Below are 14,235 nucleotides of genomic sequence, written 5' to 3'. Positions count from 1 at the left end.
GGGAAAGAGAGGTTCATCCACAGGAACCTGGAGCCTTGTCTTAGGTCCAGGGTGGGTAGGAGACGGCGAGACCCTAACCAAGCTGCGGTGGTTTGTGGGGTCTGAGGTGGTTATGGTGTCTGGTGGAGTGCTTGGAGCCCTCGGGAAGCACTAGGAGCATCCGTCAATGGAGGTACCCGGTCAGGGTGTGGTTGATCCGGTACAGGGAGGTCATACACATTTTCACAGGGTTTTGCTGTGATGTGCGACTTTTAGAAAACTGCGGGCATGCCACAAGAATAAGGTGAGCTTTGCTCTGCATTACACTTCCCTCACTAAATGAGCAGTAATCCATGAAGATACAGGGGTGGGCAATTATTATTAAAGAGCAAATTCACTTTCTCAGTCAACGTGGAATATTTTTAATCATTATTTTGCCAGCATTAGTCAATTATTAGTCAAGACTTTTTCTTTTTTTTTTCAGTTTCTTCCTGTATTTTTGGCCTAGGCCACAATGATGTCTTACATCCCAAGAGTCTTCATGGGAGAAGGGGCTTTCACGGCTAAGCACACCCTTCTGCATGCATGCTTGAGCTGAGGGTAGATGGATTCCAGGAAAAAATGCTACATGAACCATCTGTTCTTATTCAAGATGACCACAGAAGAAAAACAGTTTCTTCCTGTTTTTTTTGGCCTAGGCCACAATGAGGTCTTACATCCCAAGAGTCTTCATAGGAGAAGGGGCTTTCACGGCTAAGCACACCCTTCTGCATGTACGCTTGAGCTGAGGACAGATGACCACAGCTAGAGATGCTAGGAGGGTGTTTTTTTAAGTGATTTCTCAACAAAATAAAACATGGAGTCATGGATGGAGGGGGGAGTTTGCTTTGAATATTAAAAATACATCAAATAGCATTTTTAGTTTGTGGTGCTCACATACAGTATAATTCCGCTTTTAACATTTTTATAGCTGTGCAGAGCTCAGCTTTAAAGTGGAACTGCATTGGAGCACCACAAATCAAAACCGCTATTTCATTCATTTTTAGTATTCAAAGAAAATCCATCCATCACTTTGAAAAACACCCTCCTAACATTTCTAGTGTCAGGTCACCTGTGGCCAGGTGACAACTGCACCCTGTGGGAGGCAGCTCAAGGTAGTGACTGCTGCGGATGGACAGGAACGTGAACCCAAGATTCCCCAGGGCGCGGAGTCTAAGACCCAGCAGGTGTTCACCAGAGCCTCTAGTGGTGAGGATGGACTTGGCTGCAGCTGGGCCCAGGTCGTGGCCCCTGGGGTCCCCCAGTCCACGATCCGACGGGAGAGAAGGGAAGCAGCCAATCAGGACACACGGAATGGTGATGGGTAAGCCGAAGTCGGGGTAACAGGCAGACGAGGGTAACCAAGGGACAGGCCAAAGGTCAGGGTAACAGGCAAACAGGAATAGTCAGAAACAAGCCAGTCGGTACACAGAAAGGTAGATGAAGCACATGGCAAACAGGAAACAAGAAACAAACACTGTTGAACAGAAAAGCAGACCTGCAGTGCACTGGTTAATATAGACTTCCTGTGATGACCTGGGGTGGGGCAGGAACAGGAAGGAGAGATGATAAAAAGGAACCAGAAGTGAAGTCTGACCTCTAATACAGACATGAAGGAACAGGTAAGCTGCAAAACACTATTGCAAGTCCATGACATCTAGCCACAGTGGGATAATTGCCCATCTAAGCTGTATAGCATGGATAGAGGATTCTGTTGCTGTAGGGCCAAAAACAGTTTCCTTCTGATGAAGCTCGGTTCGGGGCGTAACGCGTACAGGGCAGAGCCACAGACACTGATGCTGTCATCACCTGCATACATTAGGATTGCTGGTTTGAGTGAGAGACTGGTACAGTGATCTTGCTGGCTATCTGTTGGGCGCTATGCAAACACTTGACTGTGCTGCTTCTTTTGTTGAGTTGATGGAAGCCAAAGAATGATTATTATTGGATGCCAATTCTTAAAGGGGACACGTACCATGTTGTGCGTAAATTATGTAAAAGCTTGATTTTACCTCATCGTTTTTTAAGGGATCAAATCTTTGAGGTGAGCAGATAATATATTATAATAATCACATAGTGAAGAGCACAAGTGTGGCAGTGAAGATTAAAACTAGTGTGCACATTTTTCTGTGAAAGTGGGGACGGTATATTGGGATGTTGGACTGTTTCTTTGATGATTTGCTTATATTTATTTATTTTGTATGATGATGTTATGCTTGGTTTGGAGAATTCATAAGTGTATGATATATTTAAAATGTGATGGTGCTGCACTTATTTGAAGTTAAATTAGGAACAGGGGTTCCAAAAGCATGATTTCACCTCTTGTTTAGATTTTTCATCACGTTCTGTCCTGGTGAGCATTTTAGAGATTGCAAATCTCCCCGACAGGGACATGGACAGTAGTAATTGCCCCCGATTTCTCTCAGTGTAGCTTTCTGTTAGAAAAAAAAAAAAAAAAACGACTTACCTGGCGCGGGCTGACTGTGAACATTTTGAGATGATGACTTAGGCGTTAAAGTAGAACCGTGATTCAAGCCATTTTCTGCTGGGGCCGGGCATGGCTCACTGTTGGCTTCCAGTGGAACATCGCCAGCTTCAACCTGAAAACCAGACAGTAATATTTAAGTGATTGATTAAGCAAGAGCAATAATTTTTCAAACATGAAAACAATGCTGATAAACAACGGGGCCACCGCTCTTTGTACCAGCGGAGATGAGGGGGTCCCTTACCTAATGGGGGGGGGTGTCCCTGGCCAAATGGGGCAGCACCTGTAATAGGGGAAACCAGCAGGGCTACCATAGGGGCACTCACCATTCCAATCTTCACCCATTATGGCAGGATTTGCCCAGAGGGCCTTCAGGGACTCAATGTCCCAGCTGGGGTTCACTGCCCTCGACCTCCCTGGCATCCTACCATAAAATACCAGGCAATATATCATTGCACGGGATTTTGTAAACGCAGGGTCCAGTACCGACCGGCAACATTACAGGCTGTCCCTGCATCGTATTCTCTTTGTCCGGTGTAGGGTCTGGGCACCATTCCTCTGGCGATGATAGCTATAGGTAATTACTCTGGATAGGATCTCCTGATCCTGATGGAACATAGAGGGGCATTTAGGGGCAGAAAAAAAAAAAAAAAAACTTCTGTGCAGGAGGCCAAACACATATGGGCTTTTCATATTTCGACAGTTATTTCATGCAATATCATAATGATTCCATAAATATGACAAGGATCCAGGTCAAGTATGCAGACTGGAAAGTTGCTGTTCAGGCATCTCATTCACTCCTTAGGCAAAGCCAAACCTAAAACTGTTCCATCTTGTATCGTAATAACCCCAAGTTGTATTCTCAGGGTAAGGCACTTAGTAGCTTTCTTTTTTTTTGGTTAAAATGACTTATCTATTAAACTTATCTATTCTGTGTGAGAAAATGTTGTAGAGAGCAGTCCCTTACCGCCTCTTCTGGTAGTCCCCTGCCGGAGCTGTCGCCTTCTCCCTCCTCTGGGTACCTCCTTAGGAAACTGTGTGCTAAGGAAGCACCTGTGCAGAAGCGCTCCTGATCTGGGCTCTGTGTGTCCATAGACACACACTGTGCAGTTAAGACATACCCCAATCCCTCCTCACAGGAGTTGGCAGACAGTAGCAGGAGCCTATAGCTCCCTCAGCTTTCAGTGTCTCTTGTGAGACCAGGAAGAGAGGAGAGTGGTGCTGCAGCCAGAGGCAGCATTGGAGCGGTGACAGGAGCCGGGTAAGTGTTTAGGGATGGGGGGTGGGTAGGACAAGCAGTGGGGTGTGTTTTATCTTAATGTAGAGAATGGATTAAAGGATGTAGCACCCTCCTAGTATAGGATGCTAGGTAAATCTAGTTCTTGGCTCCTTGTGTAATCCGGGGAGCAGTAATCATTTGCTCTGGTCTGCTCAGGGCTTCAACGGCTGGGAGTTAGATTGTTTTCCCCTGTTTCTGGGAGAAGTTTGCAGAGCTCAGGGAGGGAAATTCAAATAGCTTTCCTGAATATTGCTATGCCCTGGCTAATCCCTGGGGAGGTGTGACCAGAAGGTGGTTGGGGAGGTGATAAACAGCCTGGAGCCCTGTGGAGACTGTTCTTGGGGACTTGCGAGTAAGAGACCCTGACTAACCCCTTTGACTGTGCAGTGCCCCATAAACAACACTGGTTACCTAAAGCTAAATAGTCGTGTGGGGTAACCAGATGCCAAGAGACCTGCTTACTGGTTCTCAGCTTTGAGGCCTTAGACTGATCCGAGACTACCTCATGGCCCTAGCTGTGAGGGTTTTGATTGCTACATCTACAAGGAGGAGAGTGTCCTCTGCCTAAAGTGGTTGTAAACCTCAGACATGAAATATGAACAAAGCTCTATAGCAGAGGTATTAATTTGAAATCCTCGGAGGTCGGTCAGTAAAATTTTCTTCCAGCCAAGGTCAAAATCACGTTTGTGCACAGTTCCCTTCCTTCATCAGTGTCTTTAGTTCCCCCCTCCCACTTTACATCACAGTCCACACCTTTACATCAATGTGCTCAGTTCCCTCCCTCACATCACTGTCCCCCCCCCCCCCCCAGATCACAGTCCCCCTTTATGTCACATCCCCCCCCCCCTTAAATTCAGTTTCCACCACTTTACATCACATGTAATCCAATAGTATCTACACTCATCAGATCTCCATCCAATAGAGCACCTTTTTGTGATGTGGTGGCACGGGAGATTCTCATCATGGATGTGCAGCCGACAAATCTGCAGTAACTGCGTGATTCTATCATGTCACTATGGAGCAAAATCTCTGAGGAATGTTTCCAACACCTTGTTGAATCTATGCCACGAAGAATGAAGGCAATTCTAAAGGCAAAAGGGGGTCCAACCTGGAACTAGCAAGGTGCACCAAATAAAGTGGGAGGTGAGTGTATATTATATATAAATATATATATATATATATATACAATAATGAACACGCACAGCAGTCAAGATTTTACACTCATATTTAGCCACATAATTTTCAATTTTTGCAAAGCACAACATTTTTGTACTTTATTGGGCAGTTAAGAACTGCTACTGCTTGCTAGAAACCAACTGGATTATCCATATAATTCTCCAATATTGCAATGTGAGAATGAAAGGAATCTGATTGGCTGTTTTGAACAAGAAAACAACGCTTCCACTGAGCAGTTTGATAAATATGGTCCCTTATTTTTACTTATTACATAAATAGACACAAGATCTGGTGCCATCTAGTGGTGAGTACCAAGCACATCAGTTAAGCTCACCTTTAGAGCATGGTATTTTACAACCATATTTAGGACTTAACATGCAATATCTTCTAGAATTGTTTTGCATTTGAATCGGCAAAGCATTGTAACTGTGATAAGCGGATCCTGACTTTTTATTTTAAAAAAAAAGTTTGCCTTCCAAGCTTCACCCAGGATGGCCCTACTATCCCTACATGATCCCCAGATCTTTTGAATCTGCTTATGCTCCACTCACACTTGTGTGACTTGTCATGCAACTTTGGACATCAAGGTTGCATGACAAGTCTTTGCCCATGTTTTCCAATGATAACCATTCATATATACGCAACTTAAAGTTGTTCATACTTTGGTCCGACTTTCATGCCACTTGAGGCCCATAGACTTCAATGTTAGCCCTCAGAAGTTGCATAAAAGTCGTACCTGAATGTAATACAATGCAACTTGTGTGCAACAGCAGTCCATTATCACTGGTAAAAGCCAAAGTCGTATCCAGGTTGCACCCATCCAAAGTTGCGTCAAAGTTGCACTCCAAAGTCGGTGCAACTTTGGAGTCATACAAGTGTGAATAAAGTCTTAACCACTTGAGGACCGCCCTACACAGATATACTATGACAGTGCCGCCCTCCTGCGCGAATCAACATACCTGTACGCTGGCTCGTGCTCTGGGTTTGGGCATGCGCATGAGCCACTGCTGCCCCGCTCCTGCTTTGATTGGACACAGCGGGAGCCAACCAGTCGGTCTGGTGGACGTGATGTCCGCCGGGACCCGCTGATCGTTCGGAAGAGAGGCAGAACGGCTGTCTGCCTATGTAAACAAGGCAGACCGCCATTCTGTGAGAGGGGAAGATTCGTCTAAGGCTCGGCAGTTCCTAAATGTTTTGCAGGACAACCTAATGGGTCAGATGGTGAACGCACCGACAAGAAACAATGCAGTACTAGACCTACTGATTACCAATAATACTGACCTGATTACGGATATAGAAATGCGGGGCAACTTAGGACACAGTGACCATAGGTCAATCAGTTTCAGTATAAATCATAGAAATAGGAAACACAAGGGTAATATAAAGACACTGAATTTCAAAAGAGCCAACTTTTCTAAACTGCGCTCTTTTCTAGACAATATGAAATGGGATAGAACCTTGGGAACAAAGAACACGGAGGGAAAATGGGAGTGCTTAAAGAACATACTAAACAAAGGGATTGGCCAGGGCATCCCAAAAGGGAATACTAAGTTTAAAAGAGCAACAATTAACCCAGGGTGGCTAAACTCCAACATAAAAATGCATATTAAAACTAAAGAAAAGGCCTTCAAAAAAATACAAGGCTGAGGGGTCATTGGCAGCATTCCAATATTACAAAGAGTGCAATAAGAAATGTAAAGGCGAAATCAAGGCGGCTAAAATAGAACACGAGAGACATATAGCGGAAGAGGGTAAAGAAAACCCCAATAAATTCTTTAAGTATATAAATAGTAAGAAAGTGAGACCAGAGCACATTGGCCCCATAAAGGATGATGAAGGGAATCTGGCCACAGAGGACAGATAGAAGGCGAAAGTGCTAAATAAATTCTTCTCTCACAAAATAATTGGGGGGCTACACTAACCCTGCTTGTAATGCTAAATTAAATAATACACCTCAGGAAGTACCCCCATGGCTAACAGAGGATAGACTTAGAACTAAACTTGACCGGATGGCTTGCTCAAGAGTGTTCTTAAAGAGCTCAGCCAGGTGATTGCCAGACCATTGTTCTTGATCTTTAAGGATAGTCTACAGACGGGAATGGTGCCAGCTGATTGGAGAAAAGCCAACGTGGTACCAATATTTAAAAAAGGACCGAGATATATCCTGGGTAACTATAGACCGGTCAGCCTAACATCAGTAGTCTGCAAAATTTTGTAGGGCATTCTAAGGGACCACATACAAGACTATAGTAATAAACACGGTATTATTAGTAGTAATCAGCATGGATTAATGAAAAATCGTTCTTGCCAGACCAATCTACTAACCTTCTACGATGAAGTTAGCTGCCATCTAGATAAAGGAAAGCCTGTGGATGTGGTGTATCTGGACTTTGCAAAGGCATTTGACACCGTTCCCCACAAACACTTACTGTACAAACTAAGGAAGGTAGGTATGGACCATAAGGTGAGTACCTGGATAGAGAACTGGCTCCAGAGGTAAGTCCAGAGGGTGGTGATAAATGGGGAGTACTCAGATTGGGCGGGTGTGGAAAGTGGGGTCCCCCAAGGATCTGTCCTGGGACCAATCCTGTTTAATTTATTCATAAACTACCTCGAGGATGGGATATCCAGCACAATCTCGGTATTTGCGGACCATACTAAGCTAAGCAGGCCAATATCTTCTATATAGGACCTGGTAGCCTTACAAGCGGACCTGAACAAAATAACGGGGTGGGCAACTACATGGCAGATGAGGTTTAATGTAGAAAAATGTAAGGTAATGCACTTGGGTGTCAGAAACACGAACACAAGTTACTCGCTAGGGGGGGAACCTCTGGGTGAAACAAAGATGGAAAAGGACCTGGGGGTCCTAGTGGACAACAGGCTTGGCAGTGGCATGCAATGCCAAGCCGCTGCAAGCAAAGCCAAGAGAATACTGGGATGTATAAAAAAGGGGATTCACTCCAGAAATAAAGAGATTTTCCCACTTTACAAGACTCTGGTTCGGCTACATCTGGAGTATGCAGGGGGTGTGTGAGATCAATCGGGCGGCCCAAATGCTTTCACCTGACAGGCAAGATTCTTCCTGTCAATTTCACGTACAGTCGCCTAGTGGCCGCAACCACCAGATTGTCAGGTCCGTACGAAAGAGTTAAAGTGGTTGTAAACCCTTACATACCATTACAGGTGACACACAAAGATGAAACAAATCTGCCTACATAAGTTTATACCCAGTCTTCTCTTCTCTACATCTGTTCAAATTCCAGAATTGACACAGCATTTCTGCGCTCCAGAATGAAGAGCAAAGATGGTTTGCACCTTTCTCTCAAAGGAACAAATGTACTTAGTGAACAACTCCAAGAATTTGCGAAAGAGTATTTAAACTAGGAAGGGGGGGCAAAAGAGTGAAAATACAAGAGTCCAATTGCCCCCCGAAACAATGCCAGAACAGGTCAGAAGCACAGAGGTTAAGAAATGATAAGCTCAGAGTCCTGTCTACAAATGCTCGCAGTTTAGGTAAAAAAATCAATGAACTTGGGTCAATAATGGAATCTGAGAATGTAGATTTAGTGGCTGTTACGGAGACATGGTTTAATGAAAGAAATGACTGGGACATAACCATACCAGGGTACTCTTTATACAGAAGAGACAGAGTAGGCAAGAAAGGAGGAGGAGTGGCCCTGTATGTGAAAGATAGCATTAAATCTAACCTAATACAAGTTGGTGAGGCCAACATAGAGTCAGTTTGGGTTACGTTGCAGTTTGCTAATCATGCAGTAACTCGTGTAGGTGTGATATATAGACCACCTGGTCAAGTTAAAGAACTAGATGATCTACTAGTTGAAGAAATAGCTAAAATGACAATGAAAGGAGAAGTTATCATTATGGGAGATTTCAATCTTCCAGATATAAACTGGAAAACCAAAATAGCAAGTTCTACCAGGAGTACAGATATTCTAAATTCCCTACTGGAGTTGTCTCTGCAACAAGTGGTTGAGGAGCCAACCCGGAGGGAGGCCATTTTGGATCTGGTATTCACAAATGGGGATTCGGTATATGATGTCATTGTAGGCGAAACCTTGGGATCTAGTGATCACCAGTCAGTGTGGTTTAATATAAGAACTGTGAAAGAGTCACACCACACAAAAACAAAAGTTTTAGATTTTAGAAAAACAGACTTTTCAAAAATGAAATTAGTCATAAATGAGTCCTTATCAGACTGGAACGGATTACATGGAGTCCAGGAGAAATGGGACTACTTAAAAGGTGCATTATTGAAGGCAACAGAAAATTGCATTAGACTTGTCAGTAAAAGCAAAAAAAGGAAGAGACCACTGTGGTACTCAGCAGAAGTGGCCCAAATCATTAAAAATAAAAAGCTAGCATTTTGTAATTATAAAAAAACCCAGAGCAATGAAGATAAGGAAATCTACAAGATTAGGCAGAAAGAGGCCAAGCAAGTTATAAGAACTTCTAAAGCGCAGGCAGAAGAAAAACTAGCTCAGTCTATGAAAAAGGGGGATAAGACATTCTTCAGATATATAAATGAAAAAAGGAAATTAAAACAAGGAATAACTAAATTAAAAACAAAGGACGGAAGGTATGTAGAAGAAAATAAAGGGCTAGCTGACTGCCTTAATGAATACTTCTGTTCAGTTTTTACAGAAGAAAAAGAAGGAGAAGGACCTCCACTTGAAAGGATGACTAATGAATCATTTGATGCATGTGTCTTTACAGAGGAAGACATTCTAAGATTGCTGTCTAAAGTGAAGACAAATAAGTCACAGGGTCCTGATGGGATACACCCAAGATTATTAAAAGAGCTTAGTGGTGAGCTGGCAAAACCATTAACAGATCTATTTAACCAATCATTAGTAACAGCGGTCGTCCCGGAAGACTGGAAATTGGCAAATGTCGTGCCCATTCACAAGAAAGGTAGTAGGGAGGAATCGAGCAACTATAGACCAGTGAGTCTGACATCAATAGTAGGCAAATTAATGGAAACCCTATTAAAGGATAGGATTGTGGAACATCTTAAATCCCATGGATTGCAAGATGAAAAACAACATGGGTTTACTTCAGGGAGATCATGTCAAACAAATCTTATAGATTTTTTTGACTGGGTGACTAAAATAATAGACGGTGGAGGTGCAGTAGACATTGCATATCTAGATTTTAGTAAGGCTTTTGACACTGTCCCACATAGAAGACTTATCAATAAACTGCAGTCATTGAGCATGGACTCCCATATTGTTGAGTGGATTAGGCAGTGGCTGAGTGACAGACAACAGAGGGTTGTAGTCAATGGAGAACATTCAGAACAAGGTCATGTTACCAGTGGGGTACCTCAGGGATCTGTACTGGGACCAATTTTGTTTAATATCTTCATAAGTGATATTGCAAAAGGCCTCGATGGTAAGGTTTGTCTTTTTGCTGATGACACAAAGATATGTAACAGGGTTGATGTTCCTGGAGGGAAACGCCAAATGGAAAAGGATTTAGGAAAACTAGAAGAATGGTCAGAACTCTGGCAACTGAAATTTAATGTGGATAAGTGCAAGATAATGCACCTGGGGCGTAAAAACCCAAGGGCAGAATATAGAATATTTGACACAGTCCTGACCTCAGTATCTGAGGAAAGGGATTTAGGAGTAATTACTTCAGAAGACTTAAAGGTGGGAAGACAATGTAATAGAGCAGCACGGAATGCCAGCAGAATGCTTGGATGTATAGGGAGAGGTATAAGCAGTAGAAAGAGAGAAGTGCTTATTCCGCTGTACAGAACACTGGTGAGACCTCACTTGGAGTATTGTGCGCAGTACTGGAGGCCATATCTCCAGAAGGATATAGATACTCTAGAGAGAGTTCAGAGAAGAGCTACTAAACTAGTACATGGATTGCAGGAAAAAACTTACCAGGAAAGGATAAAGGACCTTAACATGTATAGCTTGGAAGAAAGAAGAGACAGAGGGGATATGATAGAAACATTTAAATACATAAAGGGAATCAACTCGGTAAAGGAGGAGAGCATATTTAAAAGAAGAAAAACTACCACAAGAGGACACAGTTTTAAATTAGAGGGGCAAAGGTTTAAAAGTAATATGAGGAAGTATTACTTTACTGAGAGAGTAGTGGATGCATGGAATAACCTTCCTGCAGAAGTGGTAGCTGCAAATACAGTGAAGGAGTTTAAGCATGCATGGGATAGGCATAAGGCTATCCTTCATACAAGATAGGGCCAGGGACTATTCATAGGATTCAGATATATTGGGCAGACTAGATGGGCCAAATGGTTCTTATCTGCCGACACATTCTATGTTTCTATGTTTCTATGGGGATCTGGTGTCAAGCACTGCACAGCAGAGAGCTGAGTGTAATCTGAGACTTAAGTGGAGGGAGAGGACACACTCCCCTCTGTACAGTCTCATAAGGAGGCATCTCCTGGGACTGCAGATAGCTGAGGAATGGGAGAGGTGACATAAAGCACACTGGGTGCTTTGGCTTAAAGCAAGTACACACTATAGAAGGATATGCTTTGTTTGGTTTTTCATTTCAGAAGTTTACAACCACTTTAAAGGAGAAGTACACCCAAAGCTTACTGGCATGTATAAAAAAGGGGATTCACTCCAGAAATAAAGAGATTATTCTCCCACTCTACAAGACTCTGGTCCGGCCACATCTGGAGTATGCTGTCCAGTTCTGGGCACCGGTCCTCAGGAAGGATGTGCTGAAACTGGAGAGAGTCCAGAGAAGGGCAACAAAAATAATTAGGGGAATGGAGGACATCAGCTATGAGGAAAGACTACAAGCACTGAACTTATTCTCTCTGGAGAAGAGACGATTGAGGGGAGATATGATATCAATGTACAAATACTGTACTGGCGACCCTAGCATAAGGAACAAACTTTTCAGAGAAAGGGAATACAATAAGACACGTGGCCACTCACTAAAACTAGAGGAAAAACGGTTTAACCTTAACCACTCTACTACCGCTCACGGTAATAGTACTGCGGCAGAGTGGCTCGTTCCCGTCCAGTCACGTAGTATTAACGTGACTGGACTCCTCCCCTTCTGGGCGGCGCTTGCGCGCCGCCGGAGGCTCGCTCCCGCTGTTTTCATTCACAGCGGGAGTCGGGCCAGGGGAGGAGCAGCGGCGATCGCCGCTGCTCTTACCCGATCGTCGGGGATCGAGTCTGGAGATCCGCCCGCTGTGTGTAAACACAGCGGGCGGATCTCCATAGTGACAGGGAGTGACAGATCGGACTGTTCAGCATAGCTGGACATCCGATCTGTCCATGAATCACATAGTCACCTCCCCCCCTACACGTCAGTAAGCACCAGGCATACATTAACCCCTCCCTCTCCAATAAAATTAACCCCTTCCCTGCCAGTGTCATTTTTACAGTAACAGTGCATATATATAGCACTGATTACTGCAGTAATGTCACTGGTACCCCCAAAAGTGTCAAAAATGTCAGTCAGGGGTCCGGTCTGTCCGCCGCAATGTCGCAGTCCCGCAAAAAAAATCGCAGATCGCCGCCATTACGCGTTAAAAAAAAAACACCAAAAATGACAGAAATCTTTCCCTTTGTTAGTAAACGCAATAACTTTTGCGCAAACCAATCAAAATACGCTTATTGCGATTTTTTTTACCAAACATATGTAGCATAAAACAAATTGGCCAAAAACTTTTAAAAAAATTGGTTTTTACATCTTTTTTGGGGGGAATTTCATATAAAAAAATGTGAAAAATATTGTTATTTTTTCAAAATAAACGCTCTTTTTTTGTTTATAGCGCAAAAAGTAAAAATCGCACAGGTGATCAAATACCACCAAAAGAAAGCTCTGTTTGTGGGAGAAAAAGGACGTAAATTTCGTTTGGGTACGGCGTCGCACGACCGCGCAATTGTCAGTTGAAGTCGCACAGCGCCGAATCGCAAAAAGTGGCCTGGACGGAAGACAGCAAAATCCTCCGGTTGTAAAGTGGTTAAAGTGCGTAAGGGGTTCTTCACTGTAAGAGCAGTAAGGATGTGGAGTTCTCTTCCACAAGCAGTGGTATCAGCAGGGAGCATCGATAGTTTCAAAAAACTATTAGATGGGCACCTTAAAGACCACAACATACAGGGGTATACAATGTACGGTTAACAGCAAACACACACACACATCATAGGTTGAACTGGATGGACTGGTGTCTTTTTTCGTCCTCACTAACTATGTAACTTTGTAAAAGCTTGTTTAGCTGTACTTCTCCTGTGGATCACAGTAGTGCAGTTTGTTCTGCACTGCTGTGGCCCGTTTTCAGCTGAAGCCCGCTGTCGCCTGATGTCACAGAGCTGGTCCGGGCTCGGGAAAAGATCCGCCCACATGCCTGGACCATCACGTGGCTCAGCCTCTCAGCGATCAGCTGAGAGCCTGAGCCGGCTGCTCCCTCCCCTACCACCACAGCCCAGCGCTCCAGTGAGTGAGGGGGGCAGAGCAGAGAGCGGTGACTGACAGTCAGCAGCTCTCTGCTCAGGGAGCCCTGAGAACCGAGCGATCAGCGGTGTTTGATCGCTCAGTTCTCAGTCTTAGTGTCGGCAGAGGACCCGATGCTGCATCCACCTAGACAAGTATGATTCCAAAAAAAAAAAAAAACATTCCCATACTTCTCTTTTAAACAATTCCTGCTGCAAAAAAAAAAAAAAGTCGTAATTCCTTCAACCTTTTTTTTTTTTTAACAGAGAAAGGTCAAAGATGAATAATGTTCTTGTGTCTAAAATAGTATCTCCAGTGACTGATGTCCTAGATCAGGTGTTCTTTGGAGACCAGCTTACGCAGGGTACATTCTAATGCCCTCATTCACATATAATGTTCCCGTGGATGGATGGGAACATTACATTGTGAGATGATTTCTCACAGCGCGTGTAAATTGGCAATAGAGCAAATGTAGGTCAGGATGGCAACAAGTGATTTATAATTTAAAGAAAAGTTGATCATATTTTTAGCTCTACAATTAAGACGAGTCAATGCGGGGGTAAGGGAAAATGCTATTAAAATTTCTCTGTAAAAGCTAGCCTCAGTCTAGAGTGGTGCGTGGGCAGAGGGAACACATTTTAGCTTGGGATGCATAATTGATGATGTTACACATTAGAGCGGAGTAGGAAAATCTGTAGTTCTGAAACCGTTGTGGAATAAAAAAAAAAAAAGAACCCGTATTGTCAGGTTGGGTATTCAGGCACCTCTTGTTACCAGCTAGAAACGCGTCAGCTTCCCTATGCAGGACTCAATTTTAAGTATA

The 14,235-nt window shown here is 43.7% G+C and overlaps 1 protein-coding gene across 1 annotated transcript in view; it reads right to left on the bottom strand.

Annotated features, from left to right (window-relative positions):
- PLCB1 (phospholipase C beta 1) overlaps positions 1–14,235 on the bottom strand; it is a 1,154,983-nt gene that overhangs the window by 162,822 nt on the left and 977,926 nt on the right. The window contains exon 24 of the mRNA XM_082249959.1: positions 2,486–2,618. Coding sequence (XP_082106085.1) covers positions 2,486–2,618 — 133 coding nt within the window. The remainder of the gene's footprint in view (positions 1–2,485; positions 2,619–14,235) is intronic.

The sequence above is a fragment of the Pelophylax lessonae genome (genome assembly GCF_965119305.1).
Source record: "Pelophylax lessonae genome assembly, chromosome: 3".
NCBI classification, from domain to species: Eukaryota; Metazoa; Chordata; class Amphibia; order Anura; family Ranidae; genus Pelophylax; species Pelophylax lessonae.
Note: the sequence above shows the minus strand (reverse complement) of the source record. Positions and strands in the feature narration are given on the sequence as shown.